This window comes from Bison bison, unplaced genomic scaffold (genome assembly GCF_000754665.1).
Source record: "Bison bison bison isolate TAMUID 2011002044 unplaced genomic scaffold, Bison_UMD1.0 scf7180017860360, whole genome shotgun sequence".
NCBI lineage: Eukaryota > Metazoa > Chordata > Mammalia > Artiodactyla > Bovidae > Bison > Bison bison.
Genome location: NW_011490932.1, coordinates 485,191 through 513,187, shown reverse-complemented (window position 1 = coordinate 513,187; position 27,997 = coordinate 485,191). Strand labels below are relative to the sequence as shown.

At 38.8% G+C, this 27,997-nt stretch overlaps 1 protein-coding gene across 3 annotated transcripts; it reads left to right on the top strand.

Moving 5' to 3' along the window:
- Positions 1-73: 73 nt before the first annotated feature.
- On the top strand, positions 74-27,454 carry BORA (bora, aurora kinase A activator). Of its 3 annotated transcripts, XM_010832006.1 has the most exons (13): positions 74-200; positions 1,493-1,661; positions 3,404-3,510; positions 6,262-6,307; positions 9,785-9,866; positions 16,238-16,303; positions 17,052-17,108; positions 17,520-17,746; positions 18,293-18,349; positions 18,654-18,786; positions 21,030-21,640; positions 25,781-25,912; positions 27,135-27,454. In XM_010832006.1, the coding sequence occupies exons 2-13, from the start codon at positions 1,509-1,511 to the stop codon at positions 27,198-27,200; spliced, it is 1,737 nt and encodes a 578-aa protein (XP_010830308.1). In that variant the 5' UTR covers positions 74-200; positions 1,493-1,508; the 3' UTR covers positions 27,201-27,454. The 3 variants fall into 3 exon arrangements, with proteins under 3 accessions (XP_010830308.1, XP_010830311.1, XP_010830320.1); XM_010832009.1 differs by lacking the exon at positions 18,293-18,349 and having other exon boundaries at positions 75-200; XM_010832018.1 differs by lacking the exons at positions 74-200; positions 1,493-1,661; positions 3,404-3,510; ... (1 more) ...; positions 9,785-9,866; positions 16,238-16,303 and adding an exon at positions 16,616-16,904.
- Positions 27,455-27,997: the final 543 nt, after the last annotated feature.

Below are 27,997 nucleotides of genomic sequence, written 5' to 3'. Positions count from 1 at the left end.
CTCGCTATGATTGGCTGGTTCGCGGACAGCGGTACGACGTGATTGGCCAGTCGCGCACAGGGCCCGTGCCCTGGTTGGCCTAAGACAGCGCGGAAGCGGGGAGTTAAAGAGTCTGTGCCTGTCGTGGGAGCTTACCCGGCACCGTCGGGAGCGCCCTGGAGTCGCTTTGGGGGGGGCTTCCTTTTTATACACACAACTAGGTATGTTCTTTGTGATTCCTGGCCTTTCCTCCTGTCTCGAGTTGGAGAACTCCCTTTGCCCGGCTCTGGACCAGCTGCACGCTCGCCTCGGGATGAATGAGAGCTGCCGGGGAGTGGGTGCGGAAGAGGGGGGCCCAGGAAAGAGTGACCGAGTAGGGATGGGAATGACACTGGCGTCAGTGTCCTCCTTTGCCCGTCACCCGAGGAGGCTAGCTACACATCAGCCTTCCGTGGAGTGGGTTCTTTTCTCTAGTTGTACTGCCCCCCACCTTAACGGGAAATAATGTAGTCTCGCTACCATCGTGGGAGGGTGGGGGTCTTAGCCTTTGGCTAAGGGTGTTTGAGAAGGGGCAACCCAAAGTGGTTAATTCCGTAGCCCTAATCAGTCATTTCTTTTCTGATGGGGACTAAAGTGCAAGACAGGCACCTATGCACAAAGGGACCAAAGATTTCCTCATCTCTTATTTGCTAGTGTTGTTCTGTCGCTCAGGCTTTTCCGACCCTTTGGGACCCCCGTGGATTGCAGCACGCCAGTCTTCCCTGTCTTTCATCATCTCCTGGAGTTTGCTCAAACTCATGTCCATTGAGTTGGTGATGCTATAAATAACTGTTTAGTAACTGCAGTTTGCTGGGTAATTGCTGGGCTGTTGGAATTACGTACAAAGTGTTTATGGACTTGAGATAATGAATAAAAAGCTGTAGGTCTACTGTTCTTTAGCAGGAAAAGGTTTTGTGCTTATTAGAACGTTTAGTTGTCCCGAAGGGAGACCTCAGCTCATTCACATTCGGTTGAGTGCTACTTACAAACCAGTTGACTTCTCTGAGCTTGTTAATTCTGCAAAATTCTGTCACTAATACTTTACCTTTCTAGCTTTCAAGATTATTTAGAGCATCACACTTGTGTAAACTACAAAAAAGCCCCAGGAGCTTAAGTTTTGAGTTAATTCTTTTTGTGAAATGTATGTTTGGTAATGGGGCTTCCCTGGTGATTCAGCAGTAAAGATTCCGCTTGCCAATGGCAAGAGTCGCGCATTCGATCCCTAGATGGGGGAGATCCCCTGGAAAAGGAAATGGCAACCCACTCCAGCATTCTTTCCTGGGAAATCCCGTGAAGAGAGGAGCCTGGTGGGCTATACTCCATGGGGTCGCCCATGGAGTTGGACTCCACAAAAAAGTTGGACTCCACCTGGAGACTTAACAACAACAACCTTTGTTGAATACATTTTAGTTGTCAAAATGAATGTCTGTGGAACTTTGTACTTTTATTATATATACTTATGATTTCTTTTTAGTTTTTCCTCTGTGCTAATGGGAGATGTCAAAGAATCAAAAATGCAAATAACACCTGAAACTCCAGGAAGGATTCCTGTTTTAAATCCTTTTGAAAGTCCTGGTGATTATTCTAATCTCCATGAACAAACTGTCTCCAGTCCTTCTGTTTTTAAATCGACAAAATTACCAGTAAGTTCGTCTCGGCTACTTTTTCCAAACAACTTTGAATGTCAATCTTTCTTTACAAGTGGTAAACTGGAGTGCACTTTTTAATTCTAATGGTTATTGGTTTTTATAATACAGTGACTGGGCTAAAAATGACTTAGCTAGTTATATTAATATTATATATGCTAGCTATATTAATATTATATATACTAGCTATACTAATATTCTTTTGGATTTTTGCCACTCATTCTTAGCTTTCAACTTGCTTGTTTTTAGTTAGCATTTTTTTTTATTCATTAGTTAGCATGTTTCTCACAGCTGTGGGTGCCGCTAGTTGATGGTCTAAGCACTAATACCATAATAGAGAAGAAACTGTTTCATCTAATTGTTTTCAGGTATTCAGCAAATTTTATTTGAATGCTATGTGTCAGGTACAGTTCTTTCCTACAGAGGTTACATCTTGAACAAGTCAGACTCATAAAACACTAATTCTCAGAGAGCTTGTACTCTGTACCAGGGGTCAGAAAACTTTTTCTGTTAAGGGCCAGATAGTAAATATTTTAGGCTTTGCAGATCATCTGGTTGCTGTTACAATTACTCACCTCTGCCTTGTATTATAGAAGCAGCCATTGGTAGTATATTAACAGTAAATGTGGCTGTGTTGGAATAAAGCTTTATTTATGGACACTGAAATTTGAATGAATTTATAATCTTCACATGTGAAATGCTAATATTATTTTGGATTTTTGTCACCCATTCTTAGCTTGCAGATTGTTTGAAGTCAACCTGTACTCTAATGAGATAGACAAGACTAAACTGGCAACCTGAAGAGAGTATGTTATGTGCCATAACAGAAGGCTGATATGGAGGGGAATAGTCTCTTTAACAGATTAGGGAAGGCTTCCTCTCTTTAGCTTTACTGTTATTGACTACAGTGGAGAAGTTCTTTTGAAGTCTGATCTTCTGACTTAGCAAATTATCTAGAAACTGTAAACTGAGGGGCTTTTGATGCTAGCTACATGTGCATATCTACGTGAGCTAGTTATGCACTAGAGGAAAGGTTTACAGTTGTACACTTTATATTGAGTCATTATGTGACCTCATGATTTTAAATTGAATGGTATTCAATTTTAGTTAATCTTAGTAAAAATAACAAAATGGCTGCAACTTAATCCTCAAAGCAAGAATGCATGACAGACATCTTGGATTTTTAAGCCTGATTTTTCAAAAATATATTCCAAATTTACAAATTAGAATTTGATTTACAAATTCTAATTGTAGAGTTATAAAAATAAACTTTTGGTTTATTGGATAGTTGAATACAGAAAAGCAGCATTGGTTACCACTCATAATTATTTATTGCATGTTTCACGAGCTTTTGCAGATATTTTTGTAGTTAGGACTTTGTATAATTTCAATTCATTCCTGGTGAAAATAAAGGCTTTTGATAACTCTAAGAGATTTTTAGTTTTATTTGGGTGTGTTGCATCACTGATGAGAGTTATTTGTGGAATTTCTATACCTTTAATATGCTGTGATTTTTCTATTATTATGTAATTTCAGCAGTCACCCAGATGAAATGTCAAGTCAATTGATTTAGTGTGATCTGCTTACCATTTGCCTTTTAATTTAGTGGTAAAGTCAAATATCAGTAAGATATTTTTATATTATAACCATTCACATTGTTTTTGAAGCTGACATTTGAAGTTAGCATTTTGATGCACTGTTACATGCTTTTGCTCATAAGATTACTTTCTTTTGTTAAGACTCCAGGGGAATTTAGATGGTCTATTGATCAACTAGCTGTAATAAATCCTGTAGAAATAGACCCAGAGGACATTCATCGTCAAGCTTTATACCTAAGTCGTTCTCGGTAAGTTTTCCTTTCTTGCTCTTAAGTGTAATAACATGTGTTATCAGTCCAAGGTAATGAATGATTCTTTTCCCTTTAATTTTAGAATTTAATCACACAAAGATGTACACATGTTGAGATGCTCTTGCAAATATTCGTCCTGCTGTTGTACCCCTTCTTCTCTTGATTTGGTAGCTTGATGACCATCCCCTTGTAATTAATGCTCATCCAAAGTGCTAAAGCGGAGAAGGCAATGGCACCCCACTCCAGTACTCTTGCCTGGAAAATCCCATGGATGCGGAGCCTGGTGGGCTGCTGTCTATGGGGTCTCACAGAGTCGGACACGACTGAAGTGACTTAGCAGCAGCAGCAAAGTGCTAAAGAAAGGGACTAGAATGGGGATAGAGTGTAAAAGGATTTTACTTAATGCTAGATGATACCTTTGATAGGGAAAGTGAAAAGTATATCAAAAAGCAAATGTTTCACAAATGAGACGAATTTTTTGTGGTACGCAAACCGTATGTCTTATTTTGCCTCCTCTCTTCAGTATGTTGAAATGTGAGCAGCCAAGAGAAATTTATTGAGCACTGCAGGCGACACTGAAGCAGTACAGGAAGTTATTCCTGTCCTTTAGACTCAACAAGTTGTGAAACAACATTTCTCTACTAGTAAACCAGGTGTTATCTGAGCAGGTTTATGAAAAGACTCTTGGTGTATTTCAGTAAATAGACCTGTAACACAAAAGAGGGGAACAGACTCTGATTTTAGTTTAACTCATGTAATTCAGTAAATGGTTATGGTTTCTACCAAGGATAGTGAGTATACTCTTAAAACATGTTGATGCATTCTTAGAAATAAGCACAGGCTTCCAGTGTCTCTTCCTCACTTAACCCAAGTTCCCTATTTCAGAGCTTCCCACCTTTTTCATGCCATGCTACATATGAGAACTGCAGTTCTCTAAAAATGAGAACTGCAGTTCTCTAAAAATGAGAACTGCAAGGTATCCTGGTATAAACAAATGAGTCTGTCCATATTGGAGGTGAACAGTCCCGAAATTCCTTCCCTGCCTCACCGGCCAAGGGTCCGTTCAGGGCACACCAATCATACTGAACAGTGTATGTGTTATGCTGGTGTTCTGTGGTGTACTGGTTCGGACACCCTGCCCTGTATGACTTCTCAGACCCTTCCATCATCTAACTCTACAAAATTTGACCAAACTGATTTTCACTGCTTCTAGCCATCACCTGCATACCCCAGGTTGTTGAAGTCCTCTGATGAAGCAGCAATAGGTTTCTGAATTCAGTATTGCTAGATCAGAGCTTACTAATATTATACACTGTTTTTATGCACTGAGATCTTGATGATGTCCGTGATAAGAGGAAGAGCACTGAGTTACAAGTCTCATAATGGCTGTTCAAATGGAGATATGTGGATTCTAACTGTAGTCTATTTTCTCACAATTCCTTTATTTATAAATCCACTTGATTTTAATTTTTAATACATGTACATCGGGGGCAGGAGGAGAAGGGGACGACAGAGGATGAGATGGCTAGATGGCATCACCGACTCGATGGACATGAGTTTGATTAAACTCCGGGAGTTGGTGGTGGACAGGGAGTCCTGGCATGCTGCAATTCATGGGGTCGCAAAGAGTCGGACACGACTGAGCGACTGAACTGAACATTATTATAAGCTTTGTTAAGGTACAAATTAGATTAAAAATATTTGGAGAGAAAAAGGTGTCTTATGGAGTTATTCATGGTAGCACATACTCTCTCTGGGAAAAAGATTAGGGAAGTGGTCCTTCAAGGCTAACTGCTGAGTCCTTGGCAAGTATATGCCTTGTCCTTGAGACCAGACAATATTAAATCTTATAAGTAATAAATTTGTGGTGCTGTAATTGCATATTCTATCAAAGTGGGAAAAAAATTCATTTGGACAAAGTTTTATACTTCAAATTTTATAGTGTTGATATTTAATTTCAGAATTAATAATTTTGCCAATTTATTTAGAACTGTAAGGATGATAGTCTTTTTTTCATTTATGTCAAGAGTAAGAATTGATTCCAAAATTACAACTATGATAAGCTTGTTGTAATAGAAGAAAAGGAATTTGGACAGTTTTTAGATTTCTGTGGAATGACATACTTCTTAAATTGTGATTAAAGAGCTCAGTTTATTCAAAGTGCTTTATTTCTATTGTTAATAGTAATTTAAAAATTGTATCCATGTAAGCCTTTTACTCGGAGAAGGTGATGGCACCCCACTCCAGTACTCTTGCCTGGGAAATCCCATGGACGGAGGAGCCTGGTAGGCTGCAGTCCATGGGGTTGCGAAGAGTCAGACACGACTGAGCGACTTCCCTTTCACTTTTCACTTTCATGCATTGGAGAAGGAAATGGCAACCCACTCCAGTGTTCTTGCCTGGAGAATCCCAGGGATGGGGGAGCCTGGTGGGCTGCCGTCCATGGGGTCTCACAGAGTCGGACACAACTGACATGATTTAGCAGCAGCAGCAAGCCTTTTACTAGAAAATATTCCATTCAAACTGTGAATGGAAAAGGTGGGGCAGGTAAGCCTAATAGCACAAGGCTGACTCTCCAAATACTGTCATTTACAAAAGTGATAAGATCCCAATTTTTCTTTTAAAATGAGCTTAACATTTGCCAGTTTCTAACGTGGAAGAAAACTATTTCTTTGAAAGGTTATTATTTTAAATGTTCAGTCTGCTGAAGTAATGGTATGGTTATTTTTCTTTTTTATCTCTGCATAGAATAGATAAAGATGTGGAAGACAAAAGACAAAAAGCCATTGAAGAGGTAACTTGAAACTATTACTGATGGTGAAGCCAGTTAAGCATCCATTCTGCATGCACAGCACCTCTAAGAGAGGAAGACTTCCTTCACATCTTTCCTGTCTCAACTTCCCCAAGTCTGTCCGTTCCCAGTATCCCTCGGAGCTCCCCTAAGACTGGTGTTTTTGAGCTGATCCAGCGCCTTTCATTGTAATAATCGGTTTTATGCTTTTCTTCCCCAAGACTGAGTTCTTTTCTGGTCACAATTCATCTCTTCCTTCTCAGGACCTGGCATAGTTTTCTTCTTGTGCCTTTGATCAACATGAACCATTGTTTCAAGTTGGAGTAGAGAAAGCTGGATTTTTTCAAGCCTTGAAAATCTAGCCTGGCCTCAGGAATAGTTTTATCTTTTGTTCTTGTTAATTCTTTGAATTTTTAAGACATTGAGTATATTTCATGAAATACAGTATACTGCTAAATAGAAAAAGTATATCACAAAGATAAGGTTTTTTTTTTTATATATAAAGCTAATAAACTAAGCGTTTCACTTTTTGCTTTCCTCTTTTGCTAAAATCCTTTAGAGTGTAAAGGTTGCCTGTCTTGATTATTTTTCAGAAAGTCTTCAGGCCGTGGCAGCCTTGTCCTTCCTTTTTCCCTTACTAGTCTTCCTCTGCCCTCTTCTATTCGTTAGCTATGCTTGATTCTTCTGCACCTCAAAAGACTTGAGCTATGGCATGTTCAGAGATTCAGTGAGCCCCCACATTTCAGATATAGCCTGTTTCTTAGGAAACAGTTTCCTAAGCTTTACTCCTGCTAAATATTATCTACTTGTTAATCTATCTAATAACTTCAACATTTTCATTCTAATCCAGTCACCTGATTCCTCCCCAGTTGAATATTCTCAGACTCTTTCCCATTTCCCAACATTTTGGAAAGTATGCTTCCTCTTTCAAATTCTCAACTTAATTTTAAAGGGAAATTTCAGAAAAAAACTTAAGAAAATTAATTCAGAGTAAAGACTATGGCTAATGTAGCAGAAGTTAATGTATCAGTAGCAAATTAAATTCATGTTTATATATGTGAAATACAGTAAATACATGCACATACTAAAAAGAGAAAAATCCAAACTGCAAAGGAAAAAACATAAAATGAAAACAAAGATCCTCTCATTCCCTGCCTTAATCCTTGAAATTAATTGCCATTAACATTTCTTAAGTATACTCTCAGATACATTTTGTGTATGTAATAGCTCATGTCCTTTAAATATTTGCACATAAATAGGATCATCATTGGAGAAGGCAATGGCACCCCACTCCAGTACTCTTGCCTGGAAAATCCCACGGATGGAGGAGCCTGGTAGGCTGCAGTCCATGGGGTCGCTAAAGAGTCAGACACAAACGAGCGACTTCACTTTCACTTTTCACTTTCACGCATTGGAGAAGGAAATGGCAACCCACTCCAGTGTTCTTGCCTGGAGAATCCCAGGGACAGGGGAGCCTGGTGGGCTGCCATCTATAGGGTCGCATAGAGTCAGACACGACTGAAGTGACTTAGCAGGATCATCATTCTGATTCTCTTTTGCCTCTTTTTTCTGTTAATAATCTCTTAGATTTTATTTTTGATTATCAGCACATAGTGATTTTTAGTAAATAGCATAGTATTCCATTGTATGAATGTATCATAATCAAATCCAGCCCCTGTTGACAGATGTGTAGGTTGTGTTCAGTGTTTTTCTGCAGTGAACACACTTGTACATATATCTTTATGGACTTGCTAAATCAGAGGGTTTGTGTTTTCAATTTTGGTATATTTTGCCATATTGCCTTCCCTAAAGGTTGTACCGATTTGTTCTCCTGGCCATGTTATGATACTGCCTATATTCTCGTTATCTGCAATACTGGCTGTCAGCAAACTGCTTAAATAATGCTATTCTTACTACTTTAAAATTTTTATCTTGTTATTGGATTTCCATCTTTTTCATTTTGAGTGAACTTATGCTTTGCTTCATGAGTTTGTGAGTCTTTTATATTCCTCTTTTTTCTGGGAACTGTCTGTATCTCTGCTCCCCAACTCCATTTTTTTTAACGTCTTTTATGTATTCATAGGTAGTTTAGTCAGGAAATTAGTTTTTTGTCATAAGTATTGCAAAATATAAAGAAAATGTTTTGTGTTACCTTCAAAACAGAGATGGGAGGGCAAAATACTGTATTAGAGCGTTGGTATAAATGTCTTTCCTCTTTCATTCCTATATAAAGTGAATTAAGCCTAATACAGTAATACAGCTTTTATCCAAATGCTCTATCTCCACTTGTTAGAGTACACTGACCAGTGGTGTGCTGATAAATATATAACAACTGGCCCTCTGACTGTGGGGGAAGTATGAGTGTTAGTAATCTGCTGTCCATAACACAAATACTCCAGCCATGGCCAGCTTCAATTTAGTGATTATGACATCGCTGAATGGGAAAAGAAATGTATGTGGTACACCATTATATGCAGGCGTTCTACCACACAAATACAAAAGACAGTAAGTCCCCTACATTCGAACCTTCAAGTTGCTAACCAGAACCTGTGCCATCAACGTCAGGCATGAGTGAAATTGCAGCTTGCCCTCCGTCTCCTGTTGCTGACGATCCTTCAGCTCTACCCTCTCCCACCTCCTCCCCCTCCTCCAGTCAGTAATTCTTGTCTTTTCACTTATGCCAGCTATTGTACTATTGTACTTTCTAAGGTACTATACTGTAAGATTCAAAATGTTTTCTTAATTTTTTTATTTGCTTTTTCTGTGTTATTTGTGTGAAAAGTATTATAAATCTATGCCAACACAATACTATATAGATGACTGTGTTAGTTGGGTACCTAGGCTAACTTTGTTGGACTTATGAACAAATTGGACCTGTGAACTTGCTCTTGAAACAGAACTCATTCATATGTAGGGGACTCTCTGTAAATAACCTCAGGAGCATAGATATTGTTACATGTAGTAAAATAATTACCAAGCAATGATTTGGGTTTTATTTTTTAATATAATTTATTTGTTTACATAATTTTAATGTTGGCTTTGTTTGACAACTGATCCACAGGATTCCTGAAAATTTAATAATCAGATTTTGAGACTCAGGACAAGGTAGCTCCAGCACACCTCCTCTTGGTTTACACATATACGTCTGTCTTCCTTTATTCCTTCCCTCTTCATCCTCCCTTTCGTCAACCTCATCCTTCCCTCCAAAAAAACTGGGGGAGAAGTGAAAGATATTTTCTTTGTGAATAATACCCTTAGCTTAATTTGCAAATTTCAAATGTAAGGGGTTGATTTGAAGCTTTAAACCTTCTCTTTATATATACTTTAAATTTCGTCCATTTCACTTTGCTCACTTGGGCTTTAAGTATTAAATTTTAAAATATAACTATAAAGTCAGTGTGTAGCATGTTTGATGGTTATTTAGCACAACTACCTTTTCCTATTTCATATGCCTAATTGAAGGACTTTTAATTCTCCTAGTTTTTCACTAAGGATGTCATCGTACCCTCTCCTTGGACTGATCATGAAGGGAAACAGCTTTCAGAGTATCATTCCAGTAAATGTGAGTGTATTAAAAATTGTATGAATAAAACTCATAAAAATAGAAAGCAGTGAATGTAAAACAACATATATAGTGAAGTATCAGTTTATCTGCTTTGGGAGGAAGCTTGCTATAAAATTAAATTTCTGGGATACCAGGTTTAACTATTTAAAAGTAAGGATTCAAAACTTGACTAAAATTTACAAAGTTCTTTTTTTTTAGCCATTCTTTTCTGAATTTAATTTTTTCTTCATGATCATTGTGAATATCAAGTTATAATGATGGTTATAGAGACCCATAGACACAGAAATAGTATTGGATATAGATCTGAGTTGTTAATGATTTTTGCAGTGATTTTGAAGGTTAGTTTTTTTAATGAAATCCTTAAATTGCTTTGTTTTTTGCTAGTTTGCTGGTTTCTTATAGTAGTAGAGGAGGAATGGGCAATTATATGACCTCTGGGGTAGTGTAATACGGCCAATTATCTGCAAAGTTAATAAGGAAACTGAAGGTCAAGCCAACAATCTTTCAAATGTTTTTCTACCTCCAGGGAATGGTTACTTATATTTATTTGCTCTCACTGTCCTGAGTTGTGAGCAGTGTTCAAATATTACTTCTATATACACATCTCTCATTTCAGTGGATTGCTACTCTTCAGAATAACACACATTAATAGGACATAGTATAAGAGGGAATATTAGTCCTGTTCTTTATCAAAACACAACAGTTTTTTGTGTTTTGGAAAGATGGAAAGATGGGTCGATCACTTTTCATGTGCCCAGTGTTCAGTGCTTTCAGTATTCTTGCAACAGCTTGTATGAAATAGGTGCTGTTATTGACCTCATTTTATAAGTGAGAAAAACTCGTTTTTGAAAGGTTAGAGCACCTGTCCAGGGTTACAGAAATAAGGTGTCAGAACCTGGCTTTAAAGTGAAGCATTTCTTAGTTCAGATTCTGTACTCAGTTCAGATTCGTTACAAAGTAAAGGTGGTGTGCAATAGCCAGTGGACCTGGGTTGTAGCCCTTCCGTATTATAAACCGGAAGGAGTGATCTTGATCAACTTTCTCAGTGCCTTTGGCCTCAGTTTTTTATTTCTAAAATCAAGGAGTTAAACAAGATGGTTACATGTTAACATCCCTCCCAGCTCAGAAATTCTGTATCCAAGGTAACATCTTCATAGATACTAGGTTCCCTGCCCCCAATTTTTTAATGTTGGATTTTTGAACAGGTGAATCAACCTTCTTATGTGATCTTATTTTTAAACATTTTATACTTAAAGTATCCTGTTTTAAAGTGATGTGAATCAGGAAGATGCTAGAAATACCACACATAGCCTCTTTGGTATAGTCATCAAGCCCATGATGACAGAGTGTTGTGGCTGATCAGGGGAGCTGTGCTGTCCAATATGGTGTTGGAAGACAGTTCAGTTCTCTGTGGGTCTCTCATTTCTATACGTCTCATGAAGGGTGGCACGGACAGGTTTTGTTCCAAACTATCTTTTCAAGGATGTTTGTATTGTGAACATCCTTGGAGAATAGAGAGAGAGCATCCTTCTGGAGCAGAAGGTAGGTTTGTGTTGATGTCTGATATAATAGTGTGGTACTGTTTCCCTCTGGAGCAAGTTGGGTTGCAGCTTATAAGAATGGGATTTCCTAAGCTCAGGGTTCCTTGGTTGGGAACACAGACCGTCTGTGTGTGCTGTATCTGCCAGGGCTGTTTCGTACCACTTCTTTAGGATTGATGGTCAAAGAGAACTGATGTGAACATGAAGCTCATGCTGCCTGCTATGCTGAGAATAATGAAGTCCTCTGTCTTTGACCCGAAGCCTTATGACTTCAGCCAGTGTCCATGGAACGCTGACATGCTAACTTGTCAGACCCTTCATAGTTTTTGACATATAGTAGCTATTAGCCACATGTGGCTATTTAAATTTGAATAAACTAAAATTTGAAGTTCGGTTTCCTGGTCATACATTCACATTTCAGGTGCCCAGTAGCCTCACCAAGTGGCGACCGTGTTGGCCCCAGATACAGAACTTTTCCATCATCACAGAAAAACCTCTCCTGGAAAATGTGACCTTAGAATAGAGGATGGCAACCTCTATCTGTAAAGGACCAATTATTAAATATTCTATGCTTTGCAGACCATACTGTTTCTGCTGCAACCACTCAGTTCTACTGTACCATGAAAGCAACACTGATGATACGTAATGAATGAGTGTGGAGGTGTTCCAGTAAAACTTTATTTACAAAAAAAGGCAACAACACAGATTTGGCCCATGGGCAATCATTTGCTGACCCTTTCTCTAGAGTAATACTGTCTGAGTTTGAGCTGTGCTGTATAGCAGTATAGTTTAGTAGCTGTGTGACTTTACGTGAGTTACTTAGCTGTTCTGTGCCTCACTCTCCTTACCTATGAAATGATGGTTGTTGGGAAGATTAAATGAGATGATACCTCCAAGACCGCATACTTAGCATGTGGTAAGTGCTCAGTGTTGTTTACCTAAAGAGTAATTAAGGAAATTGTGAGTCACGGGGGAAAATGATTTTGTTTGTACATGTGGACTTTATGCTGTCAACTTTTACTATTACCAATATGTATGTAGCAGGGTGCTTCAAAGAGTGTACTTGTTTTATTTATGGACTTAAATGAGAATTTCTTAGAAAAGTATACACAGGCTGAGAATTTCTGAGCTAAAGACAGTGTGTTTGTCTGACTTGATTGTGCAGAGCTAGAGTGCTCTCCAGAATGACCACACACCCTGCATGCCCACCCGCAGTGTTTAGGATTCCCGTGTCTCTACATCCCTGCCAACACTTGGCTTTCAGATTTGTGCCATTCTAATGCGTTGGGGCTTCCCTGGTGGCTCAGTGGTAATGAATCCACCTGCCAGTGCATGAGACCCAGGAGATGTGTTTGATCCCTGGGTTGCTGGAGAAGGAAATGGCAACCCACTCTAGGATTCTTGCCGGAAAATCACATGGGCAGAGGAGCTTGGCAGGCTACGGTCTATGGTGTAACGGAAGAGACGTGACTTAACAACAACAACAGTGGTTTGTTTGACATTCTAAATGATTGTTTTAATTTTCATTTCTCATATGCTCACAGCTTTTTTATTTCCTTTTGTAAAATCCCTATTTATAAATCATCCTTATTGGAGTTGTCTTTTTCTCTTTTCCTTTTAATTGCTAAGGTACTTTGTGTAGTTACATTAGTAGTTCCATTAGTTCTAAACATTTCACATGTCATCTCCTGTCACATGTGTTACTTTTGTTTTGATGTCCTTGGTTGTGTGGGAATTCTTATTTTGTTGTAATCAAATCCATGTATGTTTCCTCATTTGATTGTGGTCTTAAAGTTATGGAGTCCTTTTAGAGGAAACAACTGAGGAGACAACTGCTATTCAGTTGAACAGTGTTGGGATAATGCCAGAGTCGGGGAATTGGGAAGAACAGTTAGGAAAGAGTTTTAGAAATACCTACAGGTAAGAAAGAGAGCCTGTTTGTTTTTTATGTTACTCAAATAATGTTTGGTTGGAGGAAAACTGCTAGGTTTTATTTACACCATTAAGATGTTTGGTGAAAAAGTATGAAAGTGTTAGTCACTCAGTCATGTCGAACTCTTCTCTGAGAGCTGTGGATGGTAGCCTGCCAAGCTCCTCTGTCCATGGGATTTTCTAGGCAAGAATACTGGAGTAGGTAGCCATTCCCTTCTCCAGGAGACCTTCCCAATCCAAGGACTGAACCTGGGTCTTCCGCATTACAGGCAGTTTCTTTACCCTCTGAGCTACCAGGGAAGCTCCTTACGGTGTTTGAACTCCAGCCTAAAGACCAAAAACCCTAATGTTATAGGGGTTTTGCAGCAAAGCACCTTTATTACTTTTGCCTTATAGAAGGTCACACTGCCTACAGCAAAGAAGGCATTTGAGTCTAGAATTTTATTTATTTTATCTTTCACCATTCTGATAGTAGACCTTTAATGAGAGACTTTAACTTATCCACCCACTCACTCATTCACCCATTTATTTACTACCTGGTGATTTTTCAATTTAAGAAGCTTAATACTAGTCATTACCTTTATATTTTTTAAAAAATTATGTGCACCATATCTTTGACTGCTGTCTTGAGGGGAGGAAAAAAACTGAGTGCAGTTTTACTGATCAAATTGCAGTTTCTGTCAAAATGGCCTAGCATTTTAATTCCAATAATTTATACCCATTAAGAAATATTTATTTATGGCAGCTCTGGGTCTTTGTTGCTGTGCGTGGACTTTCTCTGGTTGCAGGAAGCAGGGGTTATTCTCTAGTTGCTGTGTGAGGGCTTCTCATTGTGGTGGCTTCTCTAAGCACAGGCTCTAGGGCTTCAGGCTCAAGTAGTTGTGGCTCGCAGGCTCTAGAGCACAGGCTCAGTAGTTGTGGTGCACAGGCTTAGTTGCCCCACAGTTTGTGGAAACATCCCTGGACCAGAAACTGAACTGATATTCCCTCCCTTGGCAAGCAGATTCTTAACCACTGGCTCACCAGGGATATCCTGTCCATACCTATTTTGAAAAAGCATCTAGCCGCCGAGGATCTGCTGAGGACGTTGACATTAGCTAACGTGTCCCCAACCTTTTAAGGTTGACATAGAGACCAACCCTACTCCCCTTAAAAAGGATCTTTTGATGCCTCCTTAATTTCTATGGTAATCCTTGAGTTTTAGCCTTGTGGGGTTTCCCTGGTGGGTCAAATGGTAAAGAATCTGCCTGCAGTGCAGGAGACCTAGGTTCAGTCCCTGGGTTGGGAAGATGCCCTAGAGAGTAGAATGGCAAACAACTCTAGTATTCTTATCCTCAGTTCAGTTCAGTCACTCAGTCATGTCCCACTCTTTGCGACCCCATGAACTGCAGCACGCCAGGCCTCCCTGTCCATCACCAACTCCCGGAGTCCACCCAAACCCATGTCCATTGAATCAGTGATGCCATCCAACCATCTCATTCTATGTCGTCCCCTTCTCCTCCTCCCCCAAAACTTTCCCAGCATCAGGGTCTTTTCAAATGAGTCAGCTCTTTGCATCAGGTGGCCAAAGTATTGGAATTTCAGTTTCAACATCAGTCCTTCCAAAGAATACCCAGACTGATCTCTAGGATGGACTGGTTGGATCTCCTTGCAGTCCAAGGGACTCTCAAGAGTCTTCTCAAACACCACAGTTCAAAAGCATCAATTCTTCAGCGCTTAGCTTTCTGCACAGTCCAACTCTCACATCCATACATGACCACTGGAAAAACCATAGCCTTGATTAGACAGACCTTTGTTGACAAAGTAATGCCTGCTTTTTAATATGCTGTCTAGGTTGGTCATAACTTTCCTTCCAAGGAGTAAGCGTCTTTTAATTTCACGGCTGCAATCACCATCTACAGTGATTTTGGAGCCCAGAAAAATAAAGTCAGCCACTGTTTCCACTGTTTCCCCATCTATTTCCCATGAAGTGATGGGACCAGATGCCATGATCTTAGTTTTCTGAATGTTGAGCTTTAAGCCAACTTTTTCACTCTCCTCTTTCACTTTCATCAAGAGGCTTTTTAGTTCTTCACTTTCTGCCATAAGGGTGGGTGTCATATGCATATCTGAGGTTATTGATATTTCTCCTGGCAATATTGATTCCAGCTTGTGCTTCTTCCAACCCAGCATTTCTCATGATGTACTCTGCATATAAGTTAAATAAGTAGGGTGACAATATACATCCTTGATGTACTCCTTTTCCTATTTGGAACCAGTCTGTTGTTCCATGTCTAGTTCTAACTGTTGCTTCCTGACCTGCATACAGGTTTCTTAAGAGGCAGGTCAGGTGGTCTGGTATTCCCATCTCTTTCAGAATTTTCCACAGTTTATTGTGATCCACATAGTCAAAGGCTTTGGTATAGTCAATAAAGCAGAAATAGATGTTTTTCTGGAACTCTCTTGCTTTTTTGATGATCCAGTGGATGTTGGCAATTTGACCTCTGGTTCCTCTGCCTTTTATAAAACCAGCTTGAACATTGGAAGTTCACGGTTCACATATTGCTGAAGCCTGGCTTGGAGAATTTTGAGCATTACTTTGCTACCATGTGAGATGAGTGCAATTGTGCGGTAGTTTGAGCATTCTTTGGCATTGCCTTTCTTTGGGATTGGAATGAAAACTGACCTTTTCCAGTCCTAGTGCTCCAGTCTTACGTTCTTATCCTAGTGCTCCCCCAAGTTGAAAAATAAATAAATTTAACAGAAGCTTGTCAAATTTTATATTTACATATGCAGGCATTTATTTTTTTAAATGTAAAATAAAAGCTCCCACACTTAATTTTTTTTTTCTGGAAAAAGTAACCCTAAAGTAAATGAATAGGAAATTTAAGATTTTTCACTTAGAATGTTTTATAGGTATCAACACAAATAATGGATCTCCAGTTGGAAGAAAGCTGACCATCCATTCTGAGAAAAGCAATGGTGAGTGTGAATATAAACTGGAAAAGAAATATGTTCTATACTAATGCAACATTTAATATTAAATTCAGTTCATGGGATAACATGTCACTCTGGAATTGAAATTGTTTGCTTTTTATAAGTGAGCTTTATGAAAACTGACCTTGTGAAAGTGAAGTCGCTCAGTTGTGTCCGACTCTTTACGACCCCATGGACTGTAGCCTATCAGGCTCCTCTGTCCATGGGATTTTCCAGGCAAGAGTGCTGGAGTGGATTGCCATTTCCTTCTCCAGGGGATCTTCCCAACTCAGGAATTGAACCCGGGTCTCCCGCATTGCAGGCAGGCGCTTTTCCGTCTGAGCCACCAGCGAATATTAATAGATCCATCTGGCCATGTTTGAGGAACGACAGTAGTGTGTTATGTTGTGCTGCAAAGCCTGTGGATTGATTTTTGGTTTTGGAAGGCATTCTTTTGAAACTTTGTTAATATTGGGAAATCTGTCCCCAAATTTAAGCCGGCTGCTTTTTTGATTCATGTGCCAACAGCACAACCAGGAGTTAACTTTTAGCATTTATGGGTTTACATCAGCGTTAGAAAGTGAGGGAACCTGTCTATGGGAAGATGGTATGGAATGGAATACATAAAGGAAATGACCAAGTTTGGCTGGAGCATCATGGGGAGACAGATGATTGGGAAGCCCGTACTGAGCTGCATGTTAGGTGCTTGTGTTGATTTAACCATGTTTGTATTTATTTGTCTGCTTGCTTCCAGCTGCTTGCCAGACATTGCTGTCTCTTCCTGTGGATTTTAATTTAGAGAAGATATTAGGTAAGTATTGTATTTGTTTAAACCTTTAATAACTTAAATAAAAGATTTTGTTTTAATGCTTTTTTGTAAATGGGGATCTGTGGCAATACCTCTTTTTAAAGAGTGGGGAAGCCATCCTGGAATTTCTAATTTTTCTTTAATAAGGCCTGAATTAGCCTTTTTGTCATAATGAACTTAACTATAGACATAACTATTCACAGACACATCTTATTGATACTACCCATACTAATAAGGAAACACTGAAAAAAGGATTTCAAACAGCATCTATGCAGTTAAACTTTTGCCCTCTTTTTGGAAAACAAATTCAAACATAATACAAACTGTTTAAAAAAAAAAAAATCAGACAAGTAAAATATAACTGCTCTTCCGAATGACTAGCTCTGCCTTTTATTCCGTTAATATTAAATGTAGGTGACTATTTTAGAGCTGATGAATTTGCAGATCAGTCTCCTGGAAACCTCAGTTCTTCATCCCTCAGAAGAAAGCTCTTTTTAGATGGCAACGGAAGTATCTCTGACTCCTTACCTCCAGCTTCTCCCAGAAGTCCTCGTAGTGGTGCCCAGACGTCACTTGAGGTTTTTTATTCAATAGAGTTATCTCCTGTGCAGTGTAGGAGCCCTGTGCAGACCCCGAGTTCGGTAAGAAGTGGATTAACAGTGGCTGGTTGGCTGGCTGTAGGCATCTTGGACCTAGAAGTTCCTGTTGCTCTCAAGAGGAGTGATTCGTTGTCTGTTGGGTTTTCTATTTCATGTGGGTTAGCCCAGTTCACATTTTGTCATTAGGTATAGGAATGGTTTTGGTCACTCTCCAGCTGTGTATTCAGAGGTAAATGAGTCTCAAGAAATTTCAGCGTAAGATATTTACTGAATTATGGGAGATTTTCAGCATAACACAACTAGATTGGTAGTAGTGGAGTAACTTAATTTTTTTCATAAACTGCTACTTAGTATAATGGTTTGTGTAAATATGGTATATTTTTATTTTGTCTGTCTAGTATATTCTGTTTCAAAATTTTGGAACAGTCTTCTTAACTATCCTCACAAGATGCCTTGCCTTTTGGTGTCTTTTTTTTTTTTAACCTTTTTTCTTCTTATTAAAGTATAGTTAACTTACATTGTTGTGTTAGTTTCAAGTGTACAGCAAAGCGATTCAGTTATACATACATATGTATCTATTTTTTTCAGATTCTTTTCCCACGTAAGTTATTACGAAATGTCGAGTATAGTTCCCTGTGCTATACAGTAGGTCCTTGTTGCTTAACTATTTTATATATAGTAGTGTGTGTGTGTTCATCCCAGACTCCTTGTTTATCCCTCCCTGCCTTCCCCTTTGGTCACCATAAGCTTATTTTCTGTGCCGATGGGTCTGCCTTTTGGTGTCTTGCCTTTTGCCACAAAGCAAAGGTGGCATCTTGCTCTCTGATGACTAACCAGAATTATACAACTCAGCTTATAAATGTGTTTTGAAAATAAAGACAAGTAGCACTTGGTGTAACAGAGCTAAGGAGGAGAACCCTGTAATTTTGTTTATTTAATTTTATCACAGGGGCAGTTTTCTTCTAGCCCTATTCAGGATAGTGCAAAAAGATACAGTTTGGGAAGCATCACCAATCCTTCACCAATTTCTTCACCCACTTTCTCACCAGTTGCATTTCAAATAGGAAAGACACCACTCTCAGGTATGTCTTGTAATAAAACGCCCAATTAAAATTTTTATATTATCAGTTTTTATTATTACAGAGGCTTTTTTTAGCTTGTTCTAACTATAGAGTTCCAAATGACTACTAACCCTTTTGAAATTTAGAAACCTGGGGTGTTTTTTTTTTTTTTTTTAACAAAAGGAACAGTTTATTTTCAAAGACTGAAATTCTCAGCAAGGTTTTGCTCTCATGTCAGATACACGTAATTAGACTAGCACTATTTATATCAAATATCTTACAAGCAGAATCAAAGAAAGATGGCAGTTGTAGAGATAAGTTGGTTTTGGAGTGCCCTCCACTGTGTAATCAGACTTTGGTAATCAGATATGTGGGCTTCTCAGGTGGTAAAGAACCATCTGTCAATCCAGGAGACATAAGAGATTGAAGGACAGAGGAAGGAGCCTGACGAGCTACAGTCCCTAGGGTCGCAAAGAGCTGGACACAAGTGACTTGGCATACACACACAATCAGATATTTATATTTTGTAAAAGTGTATTTGTTTGCATAAGGTTTTTAGGTGAATATCATATGGCGGGATTTACATATTTCTCTTTACACTATATCAGTTTCTTTTAAAAAAAATTACAGCACTTGTTGAAAATCATTCCCAATTTACAAAAATCTATTCATGGTAAATACAGTTAGAAAACTGAAAACTATTTTTGTTGGTCTTCCCCTTATATGTGTTCATGTGTATATGTGTATATATATCTCCACTCATGTGTGAACACACACACACATAGTTCTATATCCTGCTTTTTTCACAAAGCATTTTATTATAAGTATTCATAAGTCATCCAGGTCATTTATTATTGTCTGAAACCATGATATTGAATCACTGTCTGATATTCCATTTCACGGATGTACCTTTGTCTTTAATCATAGGTAAACATTTACATTATTTCTAATTTTTCCTTGTATATACATTGTATTGTATATATTTATTTCTTTAGGTTAAAATCTCAGAAGTAGAATTATTTGGTGAGAGGATGACTGTTTTTAAGCTCTTGAGGAATTTTGTCAAATTTTCTTTCTAAGAAGTTGCACCAGTTGAAATTGTCATCAGTGGTGTGTGAGGAAGTTATTTCCCCTCATCTAGCAACACTGATCTTCCCAGTGTTCTTTTTGATGTTTTTTATTGTTTGATTCTTTATGATGTTTGTTGATTCGGTGCATTACAAAAAGGTCTCTTACTGCTTTAATTTCTGCATCTTTAATTTATTACAACGTAGAATTCTTTCCAAATGTTTGTTGGTCATTTGTTTGGGAAGGTGAAGGAATTATGAGTTCAGACATCAGAATTTTTGTTCAACAAATGGCCACTCATTGCTTTAATTTCCCTACTCTTTATTATTTGTGTGGCCAAACACTTCATGAGTTCATTTACCATTGGGAGGATTGTTTATGTGCTTTGCCCATTTTTAAAACTTTTGTTTTTATTAAGCTAATGAAGTGTTGTAAAAAACTATCAACTTTTAAGGCATTTTTATAGTTTCATTTACCATCATTAAGCTCTTTATTTTTGCAGACCTTGTTGTGCAATCTTTTGTTTGCCTTTTAATGTTGCTTACGGTGTCCACCTGGGGCTTCCCAGGTGGCACTAGTGGTAAAGAACCCATCTGCCAATGCGGGAGACATAAGAGACACAAGTTCAATCCCTGGGTTGGGAAGATCCCCTGGAGGAGGGCATGGCAACCCACTCCAGTATTCTTGCCTGGAGAATCCCCATGGACAGAGGAGCCTGGCGGGCTACCGTCCATAGAGTTGCACAGAGTCGACACGACTGAAGGGACTTAGCACTCAAGCAACTTAGCACGCAAGCATGGGTAGTATTTTACCTAAAGACAAACAGATTATTACATATTTCATTTACCAGGTTATTTTGCAGCTGTCAGCTGGTTTGTTCTATATCTTGGATTTGAACAGCATTGCTGTAACAATATGTTTGTGAGGAAATGATTTTCAGGGAATAAAATATTTTGTTTAACTACAAAAGGGAAAGCGCCAGAGTTTGAAGAGCCTCGCCCTGCCTATGGATACACATTTGTTTGTGATGTTATTTTTGACACCAAGATTTCACTTTAGGAAACACCACCACTGTTAGAGACATCCGGTTTTGCTGTCGTGGACTGTGATGATGACCATTTAGTAATGGCTTTTCCATTTCACATGAGGTGACTTTTCCTTCCCCATCTATTTTTTTTCCCCTCCCTATCTTTTAGAACAAAGGAAGTTTGCTTTTCATTCTCCTGATGCTTCATCTGGAACCAATTGTAATGGGATTACCAATCCATATATCAGAAGTCCTTACATAGATGGCTGCTCACCAATTAAAAATTGGTCTCCTATGAGACTGGAGATGTGCAGAGGAGGTGCCCAGTATCGGACCTCACTGATTCGAGTTCCTTTCACTCTTGAGGCTCGTAGCGAAGAAGACGAAGACCAGGCAGCTGTTCCTTCCACAGACGCCTCAGCCCCAGTCACGGGCATGGCTGGAGTCCACCTGCCGCAGTTGGGCAGTGACACGTCTCCGTGCGGCGCGCACTTGGTGGTGACCGCCATGTCTATTACCCAGAGCCAGTCCGGAGCTTCTGAGAAAGAACTGGAACTGCTGCAGGATGTGGAGAGTGAGAAGAAGAATAACACTGTGGACATGGTCGATCCCATCGAGATAGCCGATGAGACCACCTGGATTAAGGAGCCAGTTCATAATGGGAATTTACCCGCGGCAGATTCTGTGAGCGGGATGGCTTTCAGTATTGAAAACTCTCACATGTGCTTGTCACCTCTCGCAGAAAGCAGTGTCCTTCCCTGTGAAAGCAGTAACATTCAGGTAAGGCTTTTGAATGTTCTGGAGTCCTTTCCTTGCTTCCTTGGTGTTCTCTAGCCTTTTCTTCCTAAGATTATAGTAAGAAAGAAAATGGGTTTGGGACCTAGCCTTCCCGTGATTAAGACTCCTGGCTTCCACTGTAGGTGGGGTGGGTTTGATCCCTGGCCAGCAGCTAAGATTGGACATGTCCTGGGTCATGGCCAAAAAAAGAGAGAAAGACAGAGAGAGAAAGAAATAGGCTAAATGTGGAACCTATAGCATTATATATTGTTTTCTTGAATCAGCACTAGAGATATCAAGAGGGTTGTCTTCTTTGGCCTGGTGATGCATATTTAATAATCATATTCACTGATAATTCTATGGAGTAGGAAAAAAGAGCAGATAACTGCTAGAGTCTGGCAACTTCTCAGGGTTCACCTTTCTTTCCTGTGGAGCTAGTTCCAAAGGAATTCAGTTTGTGGTATAGCTTTGTATTCTAAAAATACAATAGTTTCGGTTTTTCTTTTATATGATTTAGGGAGAAGACATAGTTGAGAATAATTTTATGTATTTTTTTTTTTGTACTTTTAAAAAACGTGATTTATAACCGCCATTTTTCATTTAATCATACATTTCCTATTTTGTGGTATCAAATATCAGGAAGGCGTGATTCATTTGACAAATGCGGTTCACAGCGAGCAGCTTCCTTTCAGAAAGACATTTGTTTCACTAATTGTCATATTCTTTGAGTTGGGAATTTTGAAAGAACTTTAAAATAGTCAGAAAGGCAATTCTACCTCCAATTTCATAGTAACAATGTCTAACACTTACGTAGCTGTTAAAATATACCAGGCATTATTTCAAGTACTTTACATATGTTACTTTGTTTAACCTTCTTAATAATCCTATGAAATAGATGTACCCTTGTCCCCATTTTACAGATGAGGAAACTGAGGGTCAGAGAGGATCAGTAAATTGCCTTTGTAGTTAGTAAGTGGTCAAGCCAGGATTCCAATCTTGGCAGTCTGGTTTAGAGTCCACATTCTTTAAGTTAATACTGATCCATAGTAATAGTTAATACTTACACAGTCTTCCACTGTGCCAGACACTCTTCTAGCCTCTTTATACCAATGTATCTAATCCTCACAACTCTATAATGCTATAGTGCTATCAGTTTTGACATGATAAAGTTTAAATCCCATGGAGAGATTTTTAAATGACTCCAAATTACATATACTGCTTTGCTCATATTTTATGCCTATATTGTCTATCCTAACTTCTAGGATCGTTGCTCAGAAAAATACACTAGAATCACCTTTACATATTCCAACTTCTGAATTTGGTTCCTAAATAAAGAAGCACATCAGGTCAAACTTAGTCTTAAAAGTATCGTTTTTTGCTCTCTTTTTTTCTTCCTTTCTTTCAGAACTCTTATAGAAGCACTAGAAAATACTTTCATAGGCATACAAATTAATCATCCAGTCCAACCACCCATTGGGAGCCTGTCTTACTGCTAAATTGCCATCCACTGTCTCCCTGAGTACGTGCAAGGATGTCCCAGCCTATCTTAGAGGACTGCTCTCCCCTTTACAAGTCTCCTTCCTTAGAAGCTAGAACATAGTTCTTTCTGTCTGTGGTATCTACCAGTCAGTCTCAGCTTTACCTTTTGGGCTTTATCTGTTACCAGAAAATTTTGTAGTTTAGAAATATTTTCATACATTCTTTACTTCCAACCACAGAGGCAGCTCCTGATATTCAAAAATGGCCACGTTTCTCAGGGCCTTTTGACTTGCTTTGTTGTGACAGGTTGGCCTCCAGGCATGGAACACAGCTGTGTTCTTGGAGTATCCCTTCATCCTGAGAACTTCCTCAACCTCTCCCATGTTCCTGTGCCCCGTTCTCTTTCCAGGCTTGCTTTTCACTTGACTGGAACACATTTTCCAGTAGCTTTCTGAGGAAAAGTCCATTTTTCAAGATAGTGCACTTCTGCTGGATTTATCTTTATTCTGTCACATTTGAGAATTTGGAAATAATTGCCCTCCAGACTTTGACGGGGTTGTTTCGTTGATTCTGTTCTCAGTGTTGCTGGTGAAAGACCTGAAACCATTTGAGTGCTTCACCGTTTTGCACTGGTCTCATTTTACCCCTTTCTGGAATTAAAGGGTCCTGAAATTGCAGTGATTCTTTGGTGTGGGTTCCTTTTCATCAGTTGTACTGGGCACTCAGTTCCTTGTGATCTGTAAACTCTTGCCCTTCACTTCTTGGATCTTTTCTTGAATATTATCTTCGATTTTTACTCTTCTCTTTAGAAGTTCTTTTGATTCTCTAATTTAAGCAAATCTTTTCACTGTTTTTTGTTTTTAACTCCCTTTTGTTCTAATTTTGGGGAAATTTGCTCAACTTTATATAATAACCCTTCTATTGAGTTTTTATTTCTGCATATTGAATTTCTAAGCTTTTTTTTTGTTATTGTTGCTTGTTTTGGCCTTGGCATTAATGCAGAAATCTTGTGGCTGGCAAAGCATTGTGTGGTCTGGCCTTGGCTTTACTCTCCAGCTTTGTTTTGTTTCCCTTCCTTCTCTGTTTCAGTCACATTGGCTTTCCAGAGTTTGAAATACCGTGTTGCCTCCCCTGAGGCCTGTGGGGAGTGGTGAGGTGACCTGTGTCATCTGTTGGCACACAGTAGGCACTGACATTAGTAGAGGCTTAGATGGGAGCTGTCGGGGGGCAAGGGAGGGGGTCAGCCACCATGTCACCTTTTGGGCACCTGTGAATCCTTTCCTTCCTAGAGAGTGGGGCAGACGCCCTGTGTACCATCGTCCCTACATCACAAGAGTTTTGTTCAGATGGAATGTGACTCCCAGGAGTGAACATGCATCCATCCCTGAAAACTAAAGACATTTTTCTTATGATAGAATGGACTTACTAGGCTATTCTGATGTTGGTGATTGGGGCAAATGTAGTTTTCCCTTAGCTGATTATAGTTGGCATATCAGGGGGTTAAGTGCAAGATGACTGCCTTGTGGGTTGTGTTGTTAGGCGTTCAGCACTGTGCAGTTAAGTGCAGTGTGTGCAGTGGACAGAGGCAGGGGGGCCTCAACTCTTCCTGACCTCATCCCAACACTATAAAAGTTATCCTTCCCAAGCCTCAGTCTCCTCATCTGTGCAGTTAATAGGGTGTTGCAAGGAGAAAATGAGAATGATATTACACTGAGTACCATATGGGGCCTGGCACTTTTTTGCTGCTGCTGCTGCTAAGTCGCTTCAGTCGTGTCCGACTCTGTGCGACCCCATAGATGGCAGCCCACCAGGCTCCTCCGTCCATGGGATTTGCCAGGCAAGAGTACTGGAGTGGGGTGCCATTGGCACTTTTTTAGGCCCTCACAAAATAAATATTTGTCCTATTTGTACCAAAATTGAAGTTTGCTAGAGTCCCTTTTTTTCCTTTTGCTCTTTTGGGCTGTAACAGTGTATTGTTGAATGCTACAATTTTAATTAAAACGAAAAGTTGAGCTAACATCTAGAGCTATTTTATATACATGGTATTATTATGAAGGTAAGATTTTTTTATTTCAACAATAGGTTAGAGTATAGGACGTCTAAAAAATGTGTGTTGTTTTGAATCCTCTTGAAGGTACCATGCCTTTTAGGTAAATTTTATTTAGAGATGCAAGTAAACCTTTAGAGAGACAAGCTTAGTAAATAAATTGCAAGAAGTTGATTGTTATTTTTATTTTCATCCACCGGGTGTGAGCACAAAGTAACAGAAAAATATGTTCTTGGTGCCTTGTTCACTGATTTTAAAGAAAATTACAAGATGTATTTTATTAGAAGGAATTGTAGTAACTACTTTGAAGAACAAACAGTTCTATGTAGAACTACCTTTTATGTTTATATATTGCTTTTAAAATTCAATATAATCAATATTAAATATTACTTGTAGTGTTCAGTTGTGAATGGTATATATAAAGTGATTTAATGTTTTTAAATGGTCTTTATATTTACTTATATAAGCCATATCTAATTATATATATAACATTTTATATAAATATTCTAAAATAAATTTACTTAAACATAAAAGTTTCTGAAAATAACTTTTGTGGTTAAGCAAATTAGTTTGCGGTGTTATCTGTGGTGGTTTTTCTCTCTTCTCATTCCTGGCAGATGGATAGTGGCTATAATACACAGAATTGTGGAAGCAATATTATGGATACCGTTGGAGCAGAAAGTTACTGCAAAGAAAGTGATGCACAAACCTTGGAAGTCGAGAATAAATCTCGAGTTTTTAATACAAAGGTATGGAAAAAACATAGAGCAAGTTTGAAATGGTTGTAGTTTGTATTTTACTAAATGTGACTGTTGTCAGCCTGTTTCTTTTCCCGATTTTGCTTAAAACTCCACTATCATCTTTATGCCTCATCCTGTCTTCATTTAACAGCAGGAGAAAGTGCTTCAGACCACTTCATTTTCCTAACTCTTCTGCTATGAGGAAGCATAAGAAGAGGTTGGGGTTGGCGGGGTCGGGGAGCTAATGCTACTTTGGAGCTGGGGCTGAAATTAGTTCCTTTAAACTACAGGGCAACAGGAGGAGAGGGGATCGAATAGGAGGGAGGCGGACCTTTTTGCCTAATATTGTCTCAAAGCTAAACATAAAGAGTTTTGATTATTAGAGAGGGAAATAGTACAATTGAGAGATTCCACATCAACTAAGAACAGGCAAAGGAAAGGACTCTTAAAACCTGAGCCTTCAGAGGTAAGATATATGTATCTAAAAAGCTGAATATTTATACAAAAGTACACTGTTGACATACACATTCACTGAACCTCGAGAGGACAGTTATGACTATATACAGGAGACCCTCCATATATCTGCCAGTTTCACATCCATTAATGCAGCCAACCTCAGATCAAAAATATTCGAGGGAAAAAAACTCCAGAGAGTTCCAAAAGCAAAACTTGAATTTGCCATGTGCCAACTATTTACATGGAACTTTTATTTGCCACTATTTACATAGTATTTATACTGTATTAGGTATTTTAAGTAGATTAGAGAGGATTTAAAATATATGAGAGGATGTTTATATGTAAATATCAGTGCTGTGCCCTTTCATATAAGGAACTTGACTATCCACAGATTGCAGTATCCTTGGGGGGTCCTAGAACCAATTCCCTATCAATACTGGGGACAACTGTATTCATATTTGAAGAATTCCATTATAACTTTAGGCACTAATCAGGAGAATCTGATTTTTATATGCCAATTTAAAATGCAGGCTACACTATTTTACCTTTCCTCCATTTTATCATGAGGTGTGGGATACTAGTTGTCCATTTAAGAGCAAGCAAGCATTAAGATACAGGAAGTACTTTTATGATACAGTAACAAAATATGTCTTCACTATCCCTCTAGAGTGCATAAGGAAATATTTGCATCTAGGTTTTAAAGACAGTTCACATAATAATTGTATCCTTGAATGGTCCTTCTTAAACTGAAAATAAGGTTTTTCTTTTTTCACAGCAAGACCACTCAATGCAAAGGTGTTGGATGAAAACTTCAAACTTGCCTCAATGCAGCAGTCCTTAGGATACCTCTCTCAGAACCAAAGACTATCACTGGACAGCTCCTCATATTTTTTATGCATGGGATCAATAATGTGATCATGATTGGGGAAAAAACTGCTTCAACTAACATGCTGAGCTTTTTTCTTTCCCTCCTGAATGTGAAAAATCAAGGGCTTAGTTCAGTGACACAGAAACAACAGAAAAGCTCCTGGAACTTTCAACAAGTTACTTCAGTACAGGTTCATTTTATTATCAATAAATATTTTTATATTGACATTGAGTGATGTGTTTGATAAAAACTTGAGTGACAACTTTGCTTCAGTCCTGCAGGGTCAATGAACTGCTTCTTAGCCTCACTGACAGTACTGATTTAGCATTATTCTGGGAAGGTGTGGAACTGTGAAGGTGCTATGTTGTATTTTACATAAAAGTATGTGAATATACAGATGAATTCAAATTTGTAACCTTTGTGAAAGGAATAAATCTGATTAAGAAGGGAACTTACAAACTTTGTATTCAGGTTCAGAGTGAATATTCTTTACCTTTGGAGAATGTATACCCAGATTTTACAAATCACCTCTTAAAAAATGTCTCATTTAAGGAATAATAATTCACGTGTAGCCCTAGGAAATAAAGATATCCTCTCATCGTGTCACATCCTCCCTTCCTTCTGTGCACCTTGTAAACTTCCTGCCAGCCTGCAAGGCTTATTTCTTGCTGTGTACCTGCCTTATCCTCCCCTCAGGACCCTAACTATTAAAGCCATCAGCCACCAGTTCCACGGCTGATTAGTGCATTAGGAAGTCGAGTCCTCAGTCA